The 19282-nt window shown below is 48.5% G+C and overlaps 1 protein-coding gene across 2 annotated transcripts in view; it reads left to right on the forward strand.

The window, feature by feature from the left end:
- Positions 1-12393, forward strand: part of LOC129493755 (L-gulonolactone oxidase) — a 32033-nt gene extending 19640 nt beyond the window's left edge. The window contains exons 7-12 of one of the 2 annotated variants that reach the window (XM_055300232.1): positions 3041-3148; positions 4087-4163; positions 7821-7970; positions 8880-9044; positions 10799-10889; positions 11658-12393. In XM_055300232.1, coding sequence (XP_055156207.1) covers positions 3041-3148; positions 4087-4163; positions 7821-7970; positions 8880-9044; positions 10799-10889; positions 11658-11786 — 720 coding nt within the window. In that variant the 3' untranslated portion in view covers positions 11787-12393. The remainder of the gene's footprint in view (positions 1-3040; positions 3149-4086; positions 4164-7820; positions 7971-8879; positions 9045-10798; positions 10890-11657) is intronic. The other variant, XM_055300233.1, reaches the window with a different exon arrangement.
- The last annotated feature ends 6889 nt before the right edge of the window (positions 12394-19282 follow it).

A 19282-nucleotide genomic window follows, 5' to 3' on the forward strand; every position in this document is an offset into this window, starting at 1 on the left:
ACAGAGAGTCTAGAGCTTGATCATGCATGGTTCATGCCTCTAGAAGCTTATAATTTTATGTGGGGGGGGCGGTATACCTTGTTTCTCTAATGTAGGGAGGAAAACAAATGATTGGTGTCAGCAGAGAGGCACAAAATGTAATGGAGGGTTGACTCTCATCACTCCATTCTAGGTAGGAAGCTAGATTCTCACTAAAGCTGAGAAGGGCACCATTACTTCTACTACTGGGTTCTGGGCAATGCAGTGGGATGGTCCCGGATGCCAAACATGAAGAGATGGGGGGTTTCTCCTTTACAGTGTCCCAGCCCCATCCTCCAGGCAAATCCACTAGGCTGTGTTCCTGGCTTTTCCAGGGGAAAATCACTTCTTCCCAGAGGCTTCCCAAATAAGAGTCCTATAGCCCATCACCCTGTCAGGATGGAAGCAATAGTGACAGGAGCCCTGGGATTTCATCCTGAGCTTTTCCTGGGCCTTTAGCACAGCAGTAAAGGCCTTCCTCTTCAAATAAGGAATGATAGGGTACTCCAGCATTTTCTGTGCAACGCATTGTTCCAGCAGCTCTAAGGCAAGGGGTTGTAGGCAAAATATGTCTCACTGCCCGTTTTTGTAAAAATTGTTATTGGCACACAACCATGCTCATTGTTAATGTATTATCTATGGCTGCTTCCATAATACCATGGCAGAGTTAAATAGTTGTAACAGAGACCATATGGCCCCCCAGGCCTAAAATATTTCCTATCTGGTTCTTTACAGAAAAATTTTGCTGATCTCTGCTTAGCAGGAGGAACCAAAGCTGAATGAGATAGGTCCCTAACCTATAAGAGAATGTTGCCCAGTTTCAGAGATGGATGCTTCCATAATGACAGTATAATTCTGGGATGGATGCAATATAAGTAGAAGCCACTTTGAATGGGAGGAGATGGCTTTATGAGGAGCATTTGAATTATATACATCTCAATTCAGAAAAGTCACTTTTAGGGTGCTCAATGGCCACTTGTGGCTGGCGGCTGTTGTATTGGACAGTGTTTGTGGACAGAGGTCCCAGCTGCTGAACTAAGTTTTGTGGGCTCTGTTTTGTAGGAAAAAGAGAGCTCATGGGGATTTCTGATCTTGCTTTGGATGTTCTCTATTGATGTTGTCTGGAATGATGAGAAAGGAGGCATATTATGAGGTCAATGCAAGAGTATAGATGACAACTAAGGGGGATGTCAGCAGTAGGTCACAGGAGAAGGAAGACTGGGAAGACATTTGCAGAAATACAACAGGGTGACCAACAGATTGGAGCTGGGGTGGGGTGGAGGAGAGTTAGGATGACAGCCACATCACTTGAATGCAGCAATCACCCACCCATCCTTATATCCCTGGCTGCACCATGCACTGGTTAGCAAACCTCTTTGGACAAATCTCTTTGGATACTGTATTGCCCCATGACTGGATCCAGCCATTTGTCTATGCTGGGTACTAAATTCCCCATAGTGCATTTGGTCAGTAAGCTTTTTTTTTTTTTTCCTGTTTTTCCTGACACTCTGTCCTCCTGTATGCACATGTTGACCTTACAGCTTATAAAATGCTTTCAGGGATCCCTGGGTGGCGCAGCGGTTTGGCGCCTGCCTTTGGCCCAGGGCGCGATCCTGGAGACCCGGGATCGAGTCCCCACATCGGGCTCCCAGTGCATGGAGCCTGCTTCTGCCTCTCTCTCTCTCTGTGTGACTATCATAAATAAATAAATTTAAAAAAAATAAAATAAAAATAAAATGCTTTCAAATCCGATTTCCGCTGCTTCTCACAACAGCCCTGGAAGGAAGGAAGGAAGGAAGGAAGGAAGGAAGGAAGGAAGGAAAGAAAGGTATTACTGTCTTCATTCTACAAATGGAGAGATGCTACCCAGAGGCCTCAAAGGACTTTCTGGAAGTCACAGCTAGGGACTTTGGAGGGAATAGGACCAGTACCCTAGATGTGTGTGTGTTAGTATTGATCAAACCCAGAACCAAAAGTGTTCCTTGGGTATGTGCTATGTGGCAGTCACTGTACTCAGAAGCTTTGATGTAGATTATGTCATTTCATTGCACAAGTGCCCACATGTTATTGGTGAGAAAACCAAAGCTCGGGTACATGGCTCTTCCAAGGCCATGCAGCTGGTAAGCTGCAGACCAGGACACAAATCCAGAATTTACTTTAGGACTGGTGGTGCTTTACCTCAACCTCTCAGCTCTCTGTCAAACCCCAATCTGTCTACCCTTGTCCTGTATCTGCTTGATTTGGAAGATATGATTTGCTCTGTGATGTCATCTCCAAGAGTGCAATGATGAGCCATATTAAATTTTTTTTTATTTTTTTTAATTTATGATAGTCACAATGAGAGAGAGAGAGAGAGGCAGAGACACAGGCAGAGGGAGAAGCAGGCTCCATGCACCGGGAACCTGATGTGGGATTCGATCCCGGGTCTCCAGGATCGCGCCCTGGGCCAAAGGCAGGCGCCAAACCGCTGCGCCACCCAGGGATCCCGATGAGCCATATTAGAGCAAGATTCCTCTGTTCATTTTATTAAGGACTTACAATGTGTTAGACATTATGGGGTTAAAGGATGATGATGATGACAATGTGGGGGTAGCAACAGCAGCTGCTTGACCCGTACAGTGTTCATGACACCATTGTAAGCACTCTCTAGGCATTAGTGCATTTCATCTTCTTACCAATCCTGACATGGGTATTGTTATTAGTCCCATTTTATAGACCTAAGGCACAGGGATGTTAAGTGCTTTGCCTAAACTCATATAGCTAGGAATTGTTCAAGTCAGGACAAATAAGAAATCATTTCTATCCTCTGAACTGCTCGGGGAAGGCAACATGCAAAAGAACCATTTCAATGTTCAACATATTACAAACCACGTTCCATGTCATTTGACAATGTTGGAACAATTTTAAGTATTTTCTCTTGATGGGGAAAAACTGAGGCACCCCCAAGCTTTGAATTCTAGTACTTCCTCACCATTATCCTGCAACCAACCCAGTTTTCCTTTTCTCTCTCTGCTGACGTCAGGTTCTTAACAACTTGGACAGCCACCTGAAGAAATCCGAATACTTCCGCTTCCTCTGGTTCCCGCACAGTGAGAACGTCAGCGTCATCTACCAGGACCACACCAATAAGGTAGCAACAGGTAGCAACAGCTACCTTATTCCCATCCTCACACATAGCCTGCAGTCCCCAGGATGGCTGACATTTGTCATTGTCCCAATGATCAGTGAGGTGTGACAGGGAAAGGAAGAGTGAGCATCATTGAGCATGAGGATAGAAGCAGAAAAGGCAGGAAGGTGGAAGGAGGAAGGAAAATTGGCCCAGTAAAGGTCCAATGTGGCCACAGGTAAGGATGTGTAGGAGGGAGGTCAAGGCACAGCCCAGATGTGGGACAGGGGAGCAGAAGTGTTGGCAGGACAGGGTAGCATAAGATAAACTACCAGGCACCTGGGTTATACCTCAAACCATCTAATACACCTCCACCACCCCCAACTTTCCCACCCCCAAGTGGACAGGTGAAGAAACCAATGGTCTTGTCCCACGTCCTTAGCAAATGGGCTGCTTCTCAGCAGAACACAAAGCCATCACTCAGGATGAATGTTCATGGGACAAGTCAGGCAAAAGCAATGCCGCTCATCGTGTGTTAGGGACTGCCATGAGGTCCATAAATGGTGATCGCTGGACACCTGCCTTGTAGACTCAGAGGAGGAGAGACAGATGCACATTGTTGTCTTGTGCAAAATAAATACATATGTAAATACACATGAGATGAAAGAGTCATGAGAATTGGCTGTGTCACCAAGAAGTGAGGCTTTCAATTGTCCTATTTTTGGGGTCACCCCCCCAAACACAAGTGCAGCCACTCCTGGGACTACATCTCCCTCTAAGGGGACACGGTGATGCATAGATCAGAAAGCAGCCACTGAATTCTACTCCAGAAACCAATATTGTACTGTATGTTAACTAACTAAAATTTAAATATGTGTGTGTGTGTGTATATATATATATATATATATTGATGAAAGCAGCTGAGCTCTGGCCCTGCACTGATCACAGATTCTTTTTCCCAGCCCCCCTCCTCTTCCGCCAACTGGTTTTGGGACTATGCCATCGGATTCTATCTACTGGAGTTCCTGCTCTGGATCAGGTAGGAATGCAAGAGTACTTTCTTCCAGCATCTGCTAAATGCTGTTGAAGATGCAGTCCATCAGAAAAATAATACCCTGGCCTTTAGGCATGGAAAATGGGTCTGTCTCCTGGGTCTAGAGCAGAGATTTTTGACCCTACCTGCACATTCAAATCACCTAAGGAGCTTTTTTAAAAAATACCAGTGCCAGGCTCCACTCTCTGGCCCCCTAGTGATGTAAATCTTCCCATATTGTTCTGTTTGCTGCCTTCCCAGCCTAAAATCTGTGCTCATGCTCAGGCCCCATGTTGGCCCAGTAGACATGTAACTCTGAGAGATGGGGAAGGTTTCATGGGGCCTTGAGTGGTAACTTTGTCACCAGCCAAGACATGGGATGGCATTCTATAAAATTTTTTGAGATATTTTATACATGCAAAATAATATTAAAAACGTATTTAAAGTATACAGAATAACGTCATAAGCACCCATGTGATTACCACCAGCTTAAGAAATGAAACAACCAAAATAGCAATAAATGAATTCAAATAAAAAAAAAAAGAAATGAAACAACACGAGTACAGTTGGAGTGGTCTTTGTAAAGTCCCAAATCACAGCCTCCAAGGCGTCACCAAGAAGAATCGCCACCCTGAACTTTATGCTTATCATTCCCTTGTTCTTATTTATAGCTTAGTTTTACAAATCCTGAAATAATAAATGTGGTAATCCAGCTTCGATCATGATAATTACCCATGTTGATATGCATAGCTGTAATTACTCATTAGTCACTATATGCATGATGTATTTGTCCATACTCAGATATTTGGGCTGTTTCCGAAATTTTTTTTTTCTGTTATAAATGATACTGTTGTGAGCATTCTCAACCATTGCTCCTGGTGCTTTTATTTTGTCTTAAGTGAAATTTGTGGGTATTTTTTGCTTACTGTCCTGTAGAGTTTTATTTATAGATTTTGAGCAATTTGTTGCAACATCTCCCTGTTTGTGTTGTCTTGCATTTTTATAGTTTTTAACGTGTAGATGTATATAATGTTAATGTGAAAATTAGCCATCTTTTCTTTTACTTTGGTACTTCTGTGTCTTATTAAGAAATCAGGCATAAAATCCCATCAAGGGTGGCACCGCAGCAGGACCTGCAGAACTAGCTGAAGTTCTTGGTGGTCCTGGACACGAGTCTGAATCCCGGCATCTGGGAAAAAGTTGGCCTTCGCCAGGGAAGGGGGGCAACAGGTGGCACCACTTAGGACCCACGTTGGGGTGACTCACTGCCTGGAAGGTGTTAGGAGAGTGAACACAAGCCGGGACTTACTGCATCCAAGCAGGGATGGGACAAGAAGCCATGAGTAAGCCCCACTGGGAGCCACCGCTCCAGCAGATTGTGGATGGGAGTGAGGGTACAAAATGCCCCGTCAGGGGCTTTCTCTCCAGCTTCCATCACAGCCTCTCAGCAGTTTTACATGTATGTCTCCGGGGCTTGAGCCCAGTGAGCACCCAAATAAATTGGGCTCTAAACCACAGCTGCCAGTTCCCAGCCCCAGGTGGACACTCTGTGGGAGCTCCACAGCTTCTGAGTTCAGCCCCCATGGCTTAGCTGCTTCTGGAAACTGCATCCACCCGGCTCCCCCCACCCTGGCAGTTCTGCAGCGCCCACTAAGCTGTGTGCCCAAAAGTGAGGGAATGAAAAGTGAATAACAGATTGTGCTTGGTGGTTTAAATGGCTGCTTCACTGTAAGACTCATGGTGGCCCTGCAAGGGCAAGGACCCTGTCTGTTTCATCATACTCGGTCCTTAGTGCCCCAAATAGTGGCTGGCACCTAGAGGTGGCTCCTGGATAACTGTGTAAGAAACACCAAATGAAAAGCCTGACACCTGTCTTTGAGGAGTTCGGTAGTGGTCCACTGTAGGAGTGAGGGTGGTGGCTGCAGCTGACCAGCACAGAAAGGCAGGCTGTCTGTTGGGAACAAGTCCCTGGAGGGTGAGCCAAGGCCAGGGCCGAGCTCAGCTCCTGTGGTTAGAATAACCCTCTCCCAGGGGCCAGTGGAAGCTCCACCGCAGCCAGCTGGCCTCTGAGACACCAGAGAACATCTACCTTGAAACAGGCAACATCCTTCTCCTGCCCTGCCCCTGCAGCATGAACCCAGGTACCCTTTCTGAGTCCCAGGAAACTCAGCAGCTTGGGACCACAGGAGGAGCATGAGCTGTGGATTCAGAAGAACACGGACTCTGGTCCTCACCCCTTCATTTTCCTGCTGTGTGACTCTGGGTAAATCCTTCAGCCTCTCTCGGCTGTGGTTTACCCATATGTAAAGTAGAGCCACTAGCAACAGATGGGTTGTTTGGAGGATTCAGGATCAAGTCTGCATGAAAGGTGTTCCCTCCCTTCTCACAATGGCCTTTAGTGCCCCACCTAAGGGGGCAGGGGTCCCCGGACCTGCTGTTCTTATCTGTACCCCCATGAGCTTTGAGCAGCTGGGATGGGTTTTTGACGATGAGACAGAAGGGATGAGACAAGGGACAGGCGTCTGGGGAGGGTCCCTCTAACCAGAGGCTCCCCACAGGCAGGAAGAAACCAGACTAAGCCTTGTTACCAGGAGTCTTGAGTGACTCCAGGAGAGGCACAAGCTACAACTGACGGGATCAGAGCCAGTTCAGCTCACAGGAGCCTAGGCTGGCAGGAATCGGGCTTATGAGTGGGATGACCAGGGAGGCCCCTGCAACCGGCCTCAGAGCCTGTGTCCCCTTTGGGTATATATCTAAAAGAATTGAAAGCAGGGACTTAAAGAGATTTGCACACCCATGTTCACAGCAGCATTATTCATAACAGCCAAAAGGTGGAGGCAACCCAAGTGTCTGATGGATGAATTGATAAACAAAATGTGGTCTTTCCTTATAATGGCATAGTATTCGGTCTTAAAAAGGAAGGACGTTCTGACACAGGCTACAGCATGGATGAATTTTAAGGACAAGATGTTGAGGGAAATAAGCCAGTCACAAAAAAAGCAAATCCTGGAGCACCTGGGTGGCCCAGTGGTTGAGCATCTGCCTTCAGCTCAGATTGTGATCCCGGGGTCCTGGGATCGAGTCCTGCATTGGGGTCCTTACAGGGAGCCTGTTCCTCCCTCTGCCTATGTCTCTGCCTCTCTCTGTGTATGCTCATGAATAAATAAATTAAATCTATAAAAACTAACAAACAAAAGCCAAATCCTGTACATTGCTCTTCTGTGAGGGGCCCTAGAGCAGAGTCATAGACACAGAAAGTAGAATGGGGGCTGCCAGGGTTGGGGAGGGGAAGGGGAACGGGGAGTTGTTTATTGGGGACAGACTTTCAGCCTGGCAGGATTCTGGAGATCCCGTACCCCAGCAATGTGAATATCCTTAACACTGCTAACTTCACACTTACAAATGGCTAAGATGGTAAATTTAATGTCATGTATTTTTTTTTTTACCAAAATTAAGAATGAAAAAAAAAAAACCCACCCAAACACTGGAAACAAGCTGCTCATCAATAGGAGAGCAAGTGGCAAACATGTGGGCTATCCAGAAGTAGCAGAGTCTGTAGAGAATGAGGTTTGCAAGGAACTCACCGCACAGTCTGCAAGCACACGGGGACCCGCTAAGTGCTGGGTGCTGTGATCCCGAATCACCCTCTGTGCTACCCCCCAGTTCCTTCCTGCCAGGCCTCGTGGGCTGGATCAATCGCTTCTTCTTCTGGCTCCTGTTCACCAGGAAGAAGGAGAGCAGTGACCTCAGCCACAAGATCTTCACCTACGAGTGCCGCTTCAAGCAGCATGTCCAGGACTGGGCCATCCCCAGGTAGGGGCCGCGCGGGCCAGGCTGCGGGTGGCCCGTGTCAGAGAGACACCCTTGGGTCTTCACCGCAGCCCGGGCATGTACACTGTCAGCCAGGTTCCCAGTCTCGCCCGTTATTAGCAGGGGCCAAACTGGAGGCCGAGCCCCCTTCTGGCACCCTTGTTACCCAGCTGTCCTACCTGTGAGGGGACACCAGCCACGGAGACCCCTCTGTCCTCCTGGTTGGTCCCTCTCCAGCTTGGAGGTGGGTTGCAGCCCATGGGCGTGAAGCATGGGGCTTCTTGCCCAGCTTCTTGTTTTTCTGGAAGACTGTCCCCTGCATTCAGTCCGTCGGGGGGGGGACAGAGCCCCCCTTCATTTGCCAGAGGCTGGTACTCTCCCTTGAGAGGGACACCTGGTGAGGACCTAGGCTGGGTCTGTGGCCTGTGGCCCATGGCTCATTACAACTTTCTCTCTGAATGGTCCCCTCTGTCTGTCTCTCTGCAGGAAAGTGGGTGATGGTGTCCAGGGCTTAGGGGATGTCCCGTCACTGCGTTCAAGGGCTGGGGCACTACTGTCCCAGAGGGACTATAAGGACAAGTGGAAGTATTAGAATCAGACTGACTTTACCCTGACAGAGAAGGAAGAGGCCAGTGGGGTGGGCCAGCTGTGGCCAGACACCTGAGGGAACCCCCTGATTAGGCAGGGGGTAGGCAGGGCTGAACCAAGAGCCCTAGTAGCCCTCCAGGAGGGACATTCAGAGGCTCTACTTCCATAGGAAGGACTTTGAGAGCAGCCACCAGAATGGGCCTCCTGAGGAGCTGGGAGCCCCCGTCCTGGGGCGTGGGCTGGGGGGGCCATGGGGAGCCCGGTGTGAAGGCTCCTGGAGGCCCCTTCCCAAGGGCTGGCTTCTGTCCCCCTGGCCGAGTGCAGAGAGAAGACCAAGGAGGCCCTACTGGAACTGAAAGCCATGCTGGAGGCCCACCCCAAGATGGTGGCCCACTTCCCCGTGGAGGTCCGCTTCACCCGCGGGGATGACATCCTGCTGAGCCCCTGCTTCCAGAGGGACAGCTGCTACATGAACATCATCATGTACAGGTGACTGGCTCTCTGGCGGGGGGGGGGGGGGGGAGGGGTTGGGGAGGCAGCTCCTCAGCTTTGAAAGGACCCCCTCCCTCCCTACCCATCTTTCAAGGCCAGTTCAAATGCTACCTTGTCCGGTGAGACTTCTTTGATCCTGGTGGCAGAAGATAGTCTCTCTCTCCTTTGGGTTCCTACGACTACCATTTCCACCCCCTGTTATGTTAATACAATAATCAATATTAATAAGCGATGTGACTCCGAGTAGCTACCACTTGGGAGATGGGTATCATGCAGTGGCAAACGCATGCTATCTCGCGTGCCTACTCTGGCCGATGGTTCTGAGAGCCTGGAACGGCGTGTTGAGGCGGATTCTGAGGCCAGGTTTAAGTTAAGCAGAAAAGAGGATCCCGCTCCATCCGAGCTGCCTGCCTGGATGCATTTGCCCATCCCGACCAGCTCCACCAGGCCCTATGCAGGTACCTTTACCTGGTTAGTTGTACATAGCTGTCTCCAGGACAGGGCGTAGGACATGCACGTTTAAGAAGCCCATCTCTTAAAAAGATTTCCCCCGTAAAATGGGTCTTCCTTTTGCCTCTTCTTCCAGCCCTCATTGATAACAGCCCTCCTCTGACTTTACAAGAGAAAAACATACCTCTCCCCCAGCTTGAATCTTACTATGGGGTATTTCTCCAGCATGTAAAAACCTCAAACGTAGAGGATGCCCAAGGGACAATTATAGAATGCGCCGTTCCAGAAACATGTCCCAAAAAGCCAGAAAAGAGAGCTTTGGAAAGATGCATTGAATGGGAGGCAGCTTATTTCACACAGGGACAGATTGTTGGCAAGGCTCAGACCTTATCTGTCTGTCCCTCTATCTGTCTTCTCCCTACCTAAGAATGCAGATCAGAAGTGAGAAAGTTGCCATGGGTATACATCGCGTTTATTTGAATTTTTGAAAGTTTTGATTTAGATTTTTTTGTCAGTAAGTCTGACTTGGCTGTTGGCAGTAAGGTTCTATGGTCATGCTTTCTAAATGTCAAGTGAGGGGATTTGGAGATTCCTAGGCTTGGCAAAAAGATGACATATTTACTCCCTCGGCCTCTGCCTCTCCCCTCCACCCATGCTTTCTCTCTCTCTCTCTCTCTCTCTCTCTCTCTCTCTCTCTCTCTCTCAAATGAATAAATAAAATAAAAAAGAGGACATATTGAGCAGCACCTGGGTGGTTAAGTCCATTAAGCGTCTGACTCTTGATTTTGGCCTAGATAATGACCTCAGAGACCTGAGATCGAGCCCCTCGTTGGGCCTCGTGCTCAGCTAGTCTGCTTGAGATTCTCTCTCCATCTTCTCACTCTCCCTCTGCCCTTCTCCCATTCTCTTTCTTACTCTCAAATAAATAAAGAAATCTTAAAAAAAAAAAAAGAAAGAAAGAAAAACTGTCATGGTATTTTAAAAAAAAGATGACATATTTCTATGTTATACCATAAAGATGTGTGTGTGCATGTATAATATATTTAAACTCATGATAAGTTTTGGATGCCAACTATAAAATATGTGAGAGGAAGCAACCATTTATGAAATCCTTCTAGTGATGAGCAATGAGCAAAACCCCTCAAGTTGCTTGATCACTGCCATCCGTGTCCTGCGGGCAGAGCCACGGCTTAAACTCCTCGCCGCATGCCAAGTGCTGAGTACGGCACGGAGAAGGCCACCTAACTACGGTGGGATGCTAGGGCAGGGATGGGGCCTCACCATCTTCTGCTCCCCACCAGGCCCTACGGCAAGGATGTGCCACGGCTGGACTACTGGCTGACCTACGAGACCATCATGAAGAAGGTCGGGGGCAGGCCCCACTGGGCCAAGGTAGGATTTGCCAGTGAGAGGCTGACAGGGCCATCAGCCTGGCCACTGCTGAGAAGTGCAGATTCACCAGCAGGTGCCTCTCTTCCTCTGCCTGCCCAAGGCTCAGGAATTGCCATCCAGGAGCTGAGCACATGTCACAGGAAGGGAGGGTTTCACTGCTGTACCCAGACCCAGCTTCCCTGGCATCCTTGTTCTGACAGCTCCATGATTGTGCTCAGTGAAAACTGCCTCAGAGTTTTCAGAGAAATTGCTCATCTTTCATTTTATTTGATTTCTCATAGAAACCCACCGGGCAGGATAAGGCAGGAGTCAATGAGCCCCTTTAACAGATAGGGAACGGAGAGTCTCTCCGAGGTGATGGGACTGACTTCCTAATCAGCAGTAGAATTGGGGCCAGAGCCCTCTCCTGGGTCACACTGTGAGGTGGCAGGGGGAATGGAGAATTTAATGTTAGCACGGTAACACTTTTCTTCTTTACCTTCCTAAGAACTTCCTCTCTCGTATTTGGGTCTTTACATTATGTGTGTCCATACATCGTGCATGCGTATGCCTGGATATGTGTGCACACACACACACGCACATGTAGGTATGGGTACATGCATTTTGTGTGCATGCATGCATGCATGTGTGAGTGAGTGGATGCCTGTGTGCGCCCCGGGATAGGAGTGTCGCATGTTCGGGCACACAGACACAGGGTTGCCTGTTTGCAGTCGCACTGAAATATCAGCTCCACGGAACAAGGCCCATTTTGTCTGGTTGCTTCCACAGGCCCACAACTGTACCCGGAAGGACTTTGAGAAAATGTACCCAGCCTTTTCCAAGTTCTGTGCCATCCGAGAAAAGCTGGACCCCACCGGAATGTTCCTGAACGCGTATCTGGAGAAGGTGTTCTACTGAAGCAGAAACAGAAATTAATTGAGCCCACCTCATTTCCCTCAGGCCCACCTCTGGAGAGGTTGAAGGCTCAATGTCCCACTGGCCTGATGGGGAGCAGACCTCTCTCTGCAGGACCCACAGCTGCTCCAACCCACAACCATGAGCTTGGATCTGGGCAGGGCTCCCCATTCTACTTCCTGTATCTTCACAACTACCCCATGCAAAGAAGAGCACCCAAATCTCCATTTGCATCTCCATGGGGCAGTCCCTTTTCCTAAACCTACCACCACCACCTTCTGTTTTCCCAGGAAATAGAGGAACCCCAAAATGTTATGTTTGTTTAAGAGGTCAGGGATCCAGTCATTCACAGGTTCCACCTGCCAGCTGGGTGTCTGTAACTCCAGAGCCCCTATTAACGTGTATTTGGGCACAATTGTCATGCAGGTATCCTTACACCCTTGAGGGGGTTTCAAATGCTCAAGTGAGTGTCCACCAGCCCTGGGACTGCCCTCCTCCATCTCTGTCTGTCCACCTGACCTCCCATAGCCTGACCTCTAAGCATGTCTATTTCACGGGGTGTTTGAGGAGTGGGCCTCTCCTTGCCTTCTGTTAAATAAAGACCAAGAATTATTCACTCTCTGCCCCCATCTCTTCATCTCCAGGTAATCGTTTGGGAACAGGAGGCTCACTAATTTCCTGGCTTCCCTCCAGAGGTAATGGGTCTTGGGCCTGCCCGGAAAATGCTCTGCATATTCCTTTTGCAAATTTAGTTTCAACTTGCCTTAGTTTCACACTTTGTGGCCATTCTTTTGTGAATATTCACTGAAGACCTACTAGGTGTCAAGTGCTTTGGGGGGATTGATAGAACATTAAGACAGGTTCCTGGCCTCAAGAAATGTATATTCTAATCTCATATCTCATAAGAGGTTAATATCTGTGATATATGAAGAACTCTTACAATTCAACAACAACAAAAATTTGTAAGTGGGCAAAGGACTTGAGTAGATGTCTCCAAAGAAGACATCCAAATGTCCAATAAGACCAAGAAAAGATGCTCCACATCATTAATCATTAAGGAAGTGCAAATAAAACCACAATGAGATATCACTTCACACCCATTAGGATCAGGATTATTTAAAAAATAAAAAATTTAAAAAACAGAAAATAAGAAGTATCGTCAAGGACATGAAGAAAGTAGAACTGTTGTGCGTCACTGGGGGGAATGTAACCTGGCACAATCACTCTGGAAAACAATATGGCGACTCCTCAAAAAATTCAACATACAATTACCACACGATCTAGCAATTCCACTTCTAGTATATACCCAGAAAAACTGAAAGTAGGGACTTGAAGAGAGATTTGGACAGCATGTTCAGAGCAGCACTACTCGCAATCCTCAAAGGTGGAAGCAACCCAACTGTCCATAGATGAATGGATAAGCAAAATGTATAATATACAGACAGTGAAATATTATTCAGCCTTGAAAAGGAAAGAAATTTTAGCTTATGCTACAATATGGATGAACCTGGTAGGCATCACGTTAAATGTAATAAGCCAGGCACAAAAAGAGAAACACTGTATGATTCCACATAGATGAGGTATTTGGTGTAGTCAACCTTCTAGAGACAGAAAGGAGAATGGTGGTGGCCAGGGGGTCGGGGAGGGGGAGTAGGGACTGGGTGGTGAATGGGGACTGAGTTTCAGTTTGGGACAATGAAAAAGTCCTGGAGATGGATGGCAGTGATGTTTGCATGACAATGTGGATGTTCTTAATACTGCCACTGACATTATTATTTATTTAACAGTGGTTAAAATGGGAAATTTTATGTTATATATTTCTTACACCAATGAGCATGAAGAAATGTATATTCTAGTTCAAGGAAACAAAATTAATGTGCATAGGACGTGAAATAGTAATACCAGGGAGACAAGATGAAGGGTCAGGGAAATGGTATAGCCATGAAGACCTGGCCAGCCCACCTGGACAAAAACTACCTCAGCCAAAAGATCCAGGACCGTGGCTATGAGAGCCAGAACCAGCCCTTCGGCGGGGCTGATTATATCAGTCACAGGGTCCAGTGCAAAACAAAAATGTCAGGCAGGTGATAGCTGAGCATTAATTTAAGCTTAGGGTTCTTCTGAGCACCACAAAGGTCATGCCCAGACGTGTATATCACAGCCACAACAGCTAGTTTTGTGTGTCAACTTACCAGACTCGAGTACTGAATTATTGAATCTAGGCATTGATCTGAAGATGTTTTGTAGATGTGGTTAATATCTACAGCCAGGGGCTCTACATAAAGGAAATTAGTCTCAAAAATGTGGGTGGCCTTTGTGCAATCAGTTGAAAGACTTAAAAGCAAAAACTGAGGTTTCTGGAAGCAGAATGAACTCTGCCTCCTGAGTTCCTGACAGAGTTTCCAGACTGTGGGGCTGCCCCCACGGATTTTAGACTTGGGAACATCCCATGAGCCAACGTCTTGGATGAGTATGAAATATGCGTTGATTCTGTTTCTCCAGAAGACTCAGACGGATACATATAAGAGATGAGTAAAGTTAATTAAAGGAAAGGCATAGCAGGCAAAACCCTGAGGCTTTCGAAATCCATTCACTCTCATGTTCTACAGATGAGGAAACCAAGGCTCAGAGAGGTGGAGAAACTTGTCCGATATCACACAGCAAGTTACGAAAGGCAGTATCTCAAAACTTTCGACCAAAGTCTGTCTCATAGCCCTACATTTTTGAGAGTTTGAACTTAATTTCTAAAATCTATGCATGTTGCATTCTATTTCATTATGTAATTGTGTTTTAAACTTTTGAGTAACATTTTACTTTCCAAATCTTTAAGTAACATTTCCGCTCTAGAAAGGAGTGCCCTGTTGGCACTCCCCAGAGGGAGACGCACAGATATTGAAGGACACAGATATTGAAGCCCAATGTCTGAAGTCTGAAACCTTGAGATTCAGAAAAACTTCAAGTCCTGGAATGCTAGGGCAAAGAATACTCTGGAAATAGACTTTCTAATTATCAGAGAGTCCAGATGTCTTTTCTGGCTCAGGCTTTTGATGAATATAATTTACTCTTCCTTTGATTTGGGATCTTTTGATGCCTGGAGTTCATCCTTCCCCAAAAAATTATTGTTGCAGAATACTCTTGATATTGAATGGTGTGCCCTGAGGCCATAAATTGGGCTCCTGAGGGCATTGCTGATATGGATCCACTTTTTCTCTCCTTCCTTGATTCCTGCTTGTTCCTCTGTCCCAGATTCCCACTGGCTGGCTTCTTTTCTCTCCCAGTATAGCCTTATTATGTAAGCCTCAGGTAGCGCGAGCCAGCTCTGCGCTCTGTGGCAAACATTCTCATGGGAGGAGATTTAGGAAATCATGGGTGCTGAGACCTATGCTCTGAGACTGGGTTTCTAACAGTGGACAGTGCCTGCCAGCACCCTCTAAAGAAACAGATGGAAGGATGAGGAATGGCATTTTCCTTGGGCCAATGGGAAACTAAATTGTAGTGCAGCATCAGGGCTGTTAGGCCATGCGGGCTCTCAAGGTTAAATCTGGGGCGAGAGGTCACCAGCCAAAAGAAAAACTGCAAATCTCACCAAGTGGAGTGAGTGAACTGTGGGTGGCTTCTCCCCTCAGGGCAGCCACCTGGCCCCTCACCCCGCCGGGGCAGAGCTGAGAATGGGAGGGGTCCGGGTGAGCTGTGAGGGTCTCAGAAGGATGCACTTCTGCCCAGAAAATTTCCCAAAATTCAAAGATGTGAGACATTTAAAGGCTCAAGACAGATGCCCCCTCACTTTACTTGCAGGTGTCTCTGTGCAAGGATAACCCCAAACTGGCTGAGCCAACTTGGCCACCTGCATGGACAGGGCCAAGAGGATAGCTAAGAGGGTGAATAGATAGGGCCGCCTCGAGGGAGGGGGCAGCAGAGCCCACCCGTTGAGCTGCAACAGAACTTTGGTCCTCTCAAGGTCAGCAGCCACGGTCAGCCCCAGAACAGGGACTCATGGCGCCCCCTCGTGGCAGCTCTGCCGACACAGCCCAGGTACCCGGGCAGAAACCAAGCAGCCCACCCTTGACCTGCACTGTGTGGCGGGCTAGTGCCCAACTGTAAAGCAGCCAGGAATGCCACAGAGAAGGGAGCAGACCCTGAGGGAGGGGAGCCATGGAGGGGGGTTGCTGAGAGGGAAGAGTTCTCTATGCAAGCCTAGGTTTCAAATTTAGAGATGTCTGGGTACCCTACAAGGAAGATCCTACCTGTAGGTCTCTAGTTACTAAAATGAGGCCAAAGGCAGGAGCTAACCACAATGGGAGCATGGAAGCTGGAAAAATAGCTATGAGCCTCCTAATCTTAGGAGCCCTGCAGGAACCCATGGACTAAAAGGGGACCCATAAAGGGATCCCTGGGTGGCCAGTGGTTTAGCGCCTGCCTTCGGCCTGAGGCATGATCCTGGAGTCCCAGGATTGAGTCCCACATCGGGCTCCCTGCATGGAGCCTGCTTCTCCCTCTGCCTGTGTCTCTGCCTCTCTCTCTCTTTGTGTCTCTCATGAATAAATTAAATCTTTAAAAATAAATAAATAAATAAAAGAGGACCCATACAATAAAGCAGGGTCTGAGCAAAGCTGAACTAAATCCCCCGAGCCTGCCTTATCTTGGTTTTCCCCCTGGTTTTCTTTCCCACATGGCAGGGACTTTCAGAGACCAGATGACACCTAGACATCTCCGGGAAATTATCAAAATTTGGTTGTTGTTTTTTTCCACTTTTGACATCCACGCTGTGCCTTGTTCAAGATCATTGCCGGCTCTTATGTGAAAGGCCAACAGCACCTGTGCACTCCATGCAGGTGGACCAATGCTTGGATGTGGGTTTGAGGTTGGAGAATGGATCCGTTCCTTTGACACCTCTCTGTGATTTCACGTACATGAAGTCATACACAGTCGTCCAAAGTCCCCTTATGAACACAAGGCCCACCTGTCATCCCACCCCTGCAATGTGCATTCTTTGAGGTAAAATTGGGTGAGCAGTTGGTTTCTCTTGAACTCGGCACCGGAGGGGGACTGAGATCCAGAGGAGCTTGTGGGCAAATGTCTGGTACTAGTTCAAGGTCAGTGTCTTTGCCCCCCACCCCCTTCCCGGGAGCACTGGAGGCAACAAACCAGGGCAGACAAGCAGTGGTGCTATCCTCTCTCCATCCCCTTTCCCAGCCTGAGTAAGCGCCCCCGCAGCCCTGGAGGGGCCTGAGTGGGCTGAAGGCAACTGTGGGACCAACTACTGGTCCCCATCCTGCTCTCAGCCATATCATAAACTTGCAGGATTCTTTTTTTTTTTTAATAGATTTTATTTATTCATTCATTCATGATAGACACACACACAGAGAGAGAGAGAGAGAGAGAGAGAGGCAGAGACACAGGCAGAGGGAGAATCAGGCTCCATGCAGGGAGCCCAACATGGGACTCGATCCCGGGTCTCCAGGACCACTCCCTGGGCCAAAGGCAGGCACTAAACCACTGAGCCACCCAGGTGTCCCAACCTGCAGGATTCTGACCCAGTGGTTGAGAATATCCCACACGCATCTGGACAGTTCATCATCCACCTTGTCAATTTGTCCCATATGGGACATGCCATTTACTGACGATTTGGTGATCACTGGTTCGATATATCAAGAAGCTCTGCAGAGCCGAGTCCTTTCCACGTTGTCTTTAGAGCTATCTGATCCGTCCCGGGTTTGCCAAGCTGCTCTCTCACGGCCAGAAGATGCCAGGCCATGCTGGCTGGATGGGAGGTAGAGGTGGGAGGCCCAAGCGGCTAAAAGGTGGTGGTGAGGTTCCATGAGCCCCGGCGTCAGGCCTGGGTTCGATCCCAGCTCTGCCACTCCCAGGTGGCACGACGGCGGGCAACCCGTCCCTGTTATCCCTGCAACCTGAGCCCCGGTGCCCTCCGCCCAGCGCGCTGCATCTCCATCGAGGCTAAGAGCTCCCGGAATCCGCCTCTCATGGGGTTCAGCTCAGGTGGGGACACAAACATGAAATATTCTTTTTCATTCTAAGGGCCGTTCCCATCACTAAATCACGTCTCCTGCAGATCGTTTTCCTTCCTGGACACGCCGCAGTTTATAAAACAACCGGTTTTGTGTACTTTAGAATGTCAATCCAATATCTGGATCTGAACCCCTCCCGTCCCCCATCAGAGGAGGGGTGGAGGTGAGGGGCACTCTACCCTCACACACACCCCAACCCCGGGTTCCGAGAGTCCAGAGCAGTCGGGAGGGGCATCATCTGGCTCTGGACCCTATCCATCACCCCACCACCCCCCAGCTCAAGCTGCCTGGGGTTATCTGAGGTGGGGCGGGGTCTTGCTTAGTCTGGTCACCTAGACTGCTCCTGCCAGGTGGTGTCCTCTCCTTGTAGACAGAATGATGGTTTCCTTGGGCTGGCTTTGAACTTCACTTGGGTACCCTTAGACCTCTAGGGCGGCCCCTGCCAGCAGCCCAAGCCTCCAGCCCGCTCTGGGTACTGTTATATGGTGAGCATGTTCCTTCGATCCTGTCACTGTAACTCTGTGACCAAAGTGTAACCCCACTGGAGATGATGTCAGAAGCCCAATGGGAGGCCCTCTGGGTAAGTGAAGCCTGAGCCAAATGGCCTTTCATTCACCCCCAACCCCACCAGTTAGTGGTGAGCTCTGCTCTGCACACGTGGGCAGCTTCCTGGCTCCAACCTCCCTCCTCCCTTCCCCTCCACTTCACAGTGAAGGATGAGCAACCTGAGATCCCCTTCGATAGCCTCTGTGGGCCACAAGGATAAGGGTCAGATGTTCTTCCATCTAAGCCTTCTGAGTCACATGCTTTTCTAACGAAGGCTACTCCTGGAAGCCTTTGTAACATGGGGGAAATGACCTCTGCCTAGAGAGTAACTGGTGGACCTGAGATTATGAGATTACATGAAACAACTGGCCCAAGTGGTAGAGTACTTTGGCTGGCCCAGGACCACTGGTACAGTTGCACAAGCTGTACACTGTGTAATTCTGGTGTCATTTCACCATGTAATGAGCAGAGATTATTTTCTATTACAGTGTTCTGGCAGAAGGCCATCAAGTGTCATAGGGCCTAACCGCAAGGCTGGTGGCATCCCCCTTGCCAGGCAGATGCCAAGCCCTCTCTTCTCAGAACAAGCCCTGCTCCCACTTTGCCACAAGATTCCTAGAGACCAGAAACCAAGGCCTCATTAGCCATAGTCTCCCTGCTGGAATTCCCCATTTCATCCCTGCGCCTTGGTGATCTCATGTCCTGCCTCGGTTTTTGTAGTGCCTCAGGCTAGGACCCCTGTCAGAGATGGAGAGACATCCAAGGACCCCCAACAAAGCCACTGTGCAAAGGGGGGCAGAAGATGGACACGCGGGTTTCTAGCAAACCTCGGAGTCAGCTTTAGGCTATCTCTATTTTTTTATTTTATTTTTTATTTTTTTTAGGCTATCTTTAAAGAGGCGAGCCTAGGCCAGTGTAAAGTAGATT

The sequence above is a fragment of the Nyctereutes procyonoides genome, unplaced genomic scaffold, assembly GCF_905146905.1.
Source record: "Nyctereutes procyonoides isolate TBG_1078 unplaced genomic scaffold, NYPRO_anot_genome, whole genome shotgun sequence".
Classification (NCBI taxonomy): domain Eukaryota; kingdom Metazoa; phylum Chordata; class Mammalia; order Carnivora; family Canidae; genus Nyctereutes; species Nyctereutes procyonoides.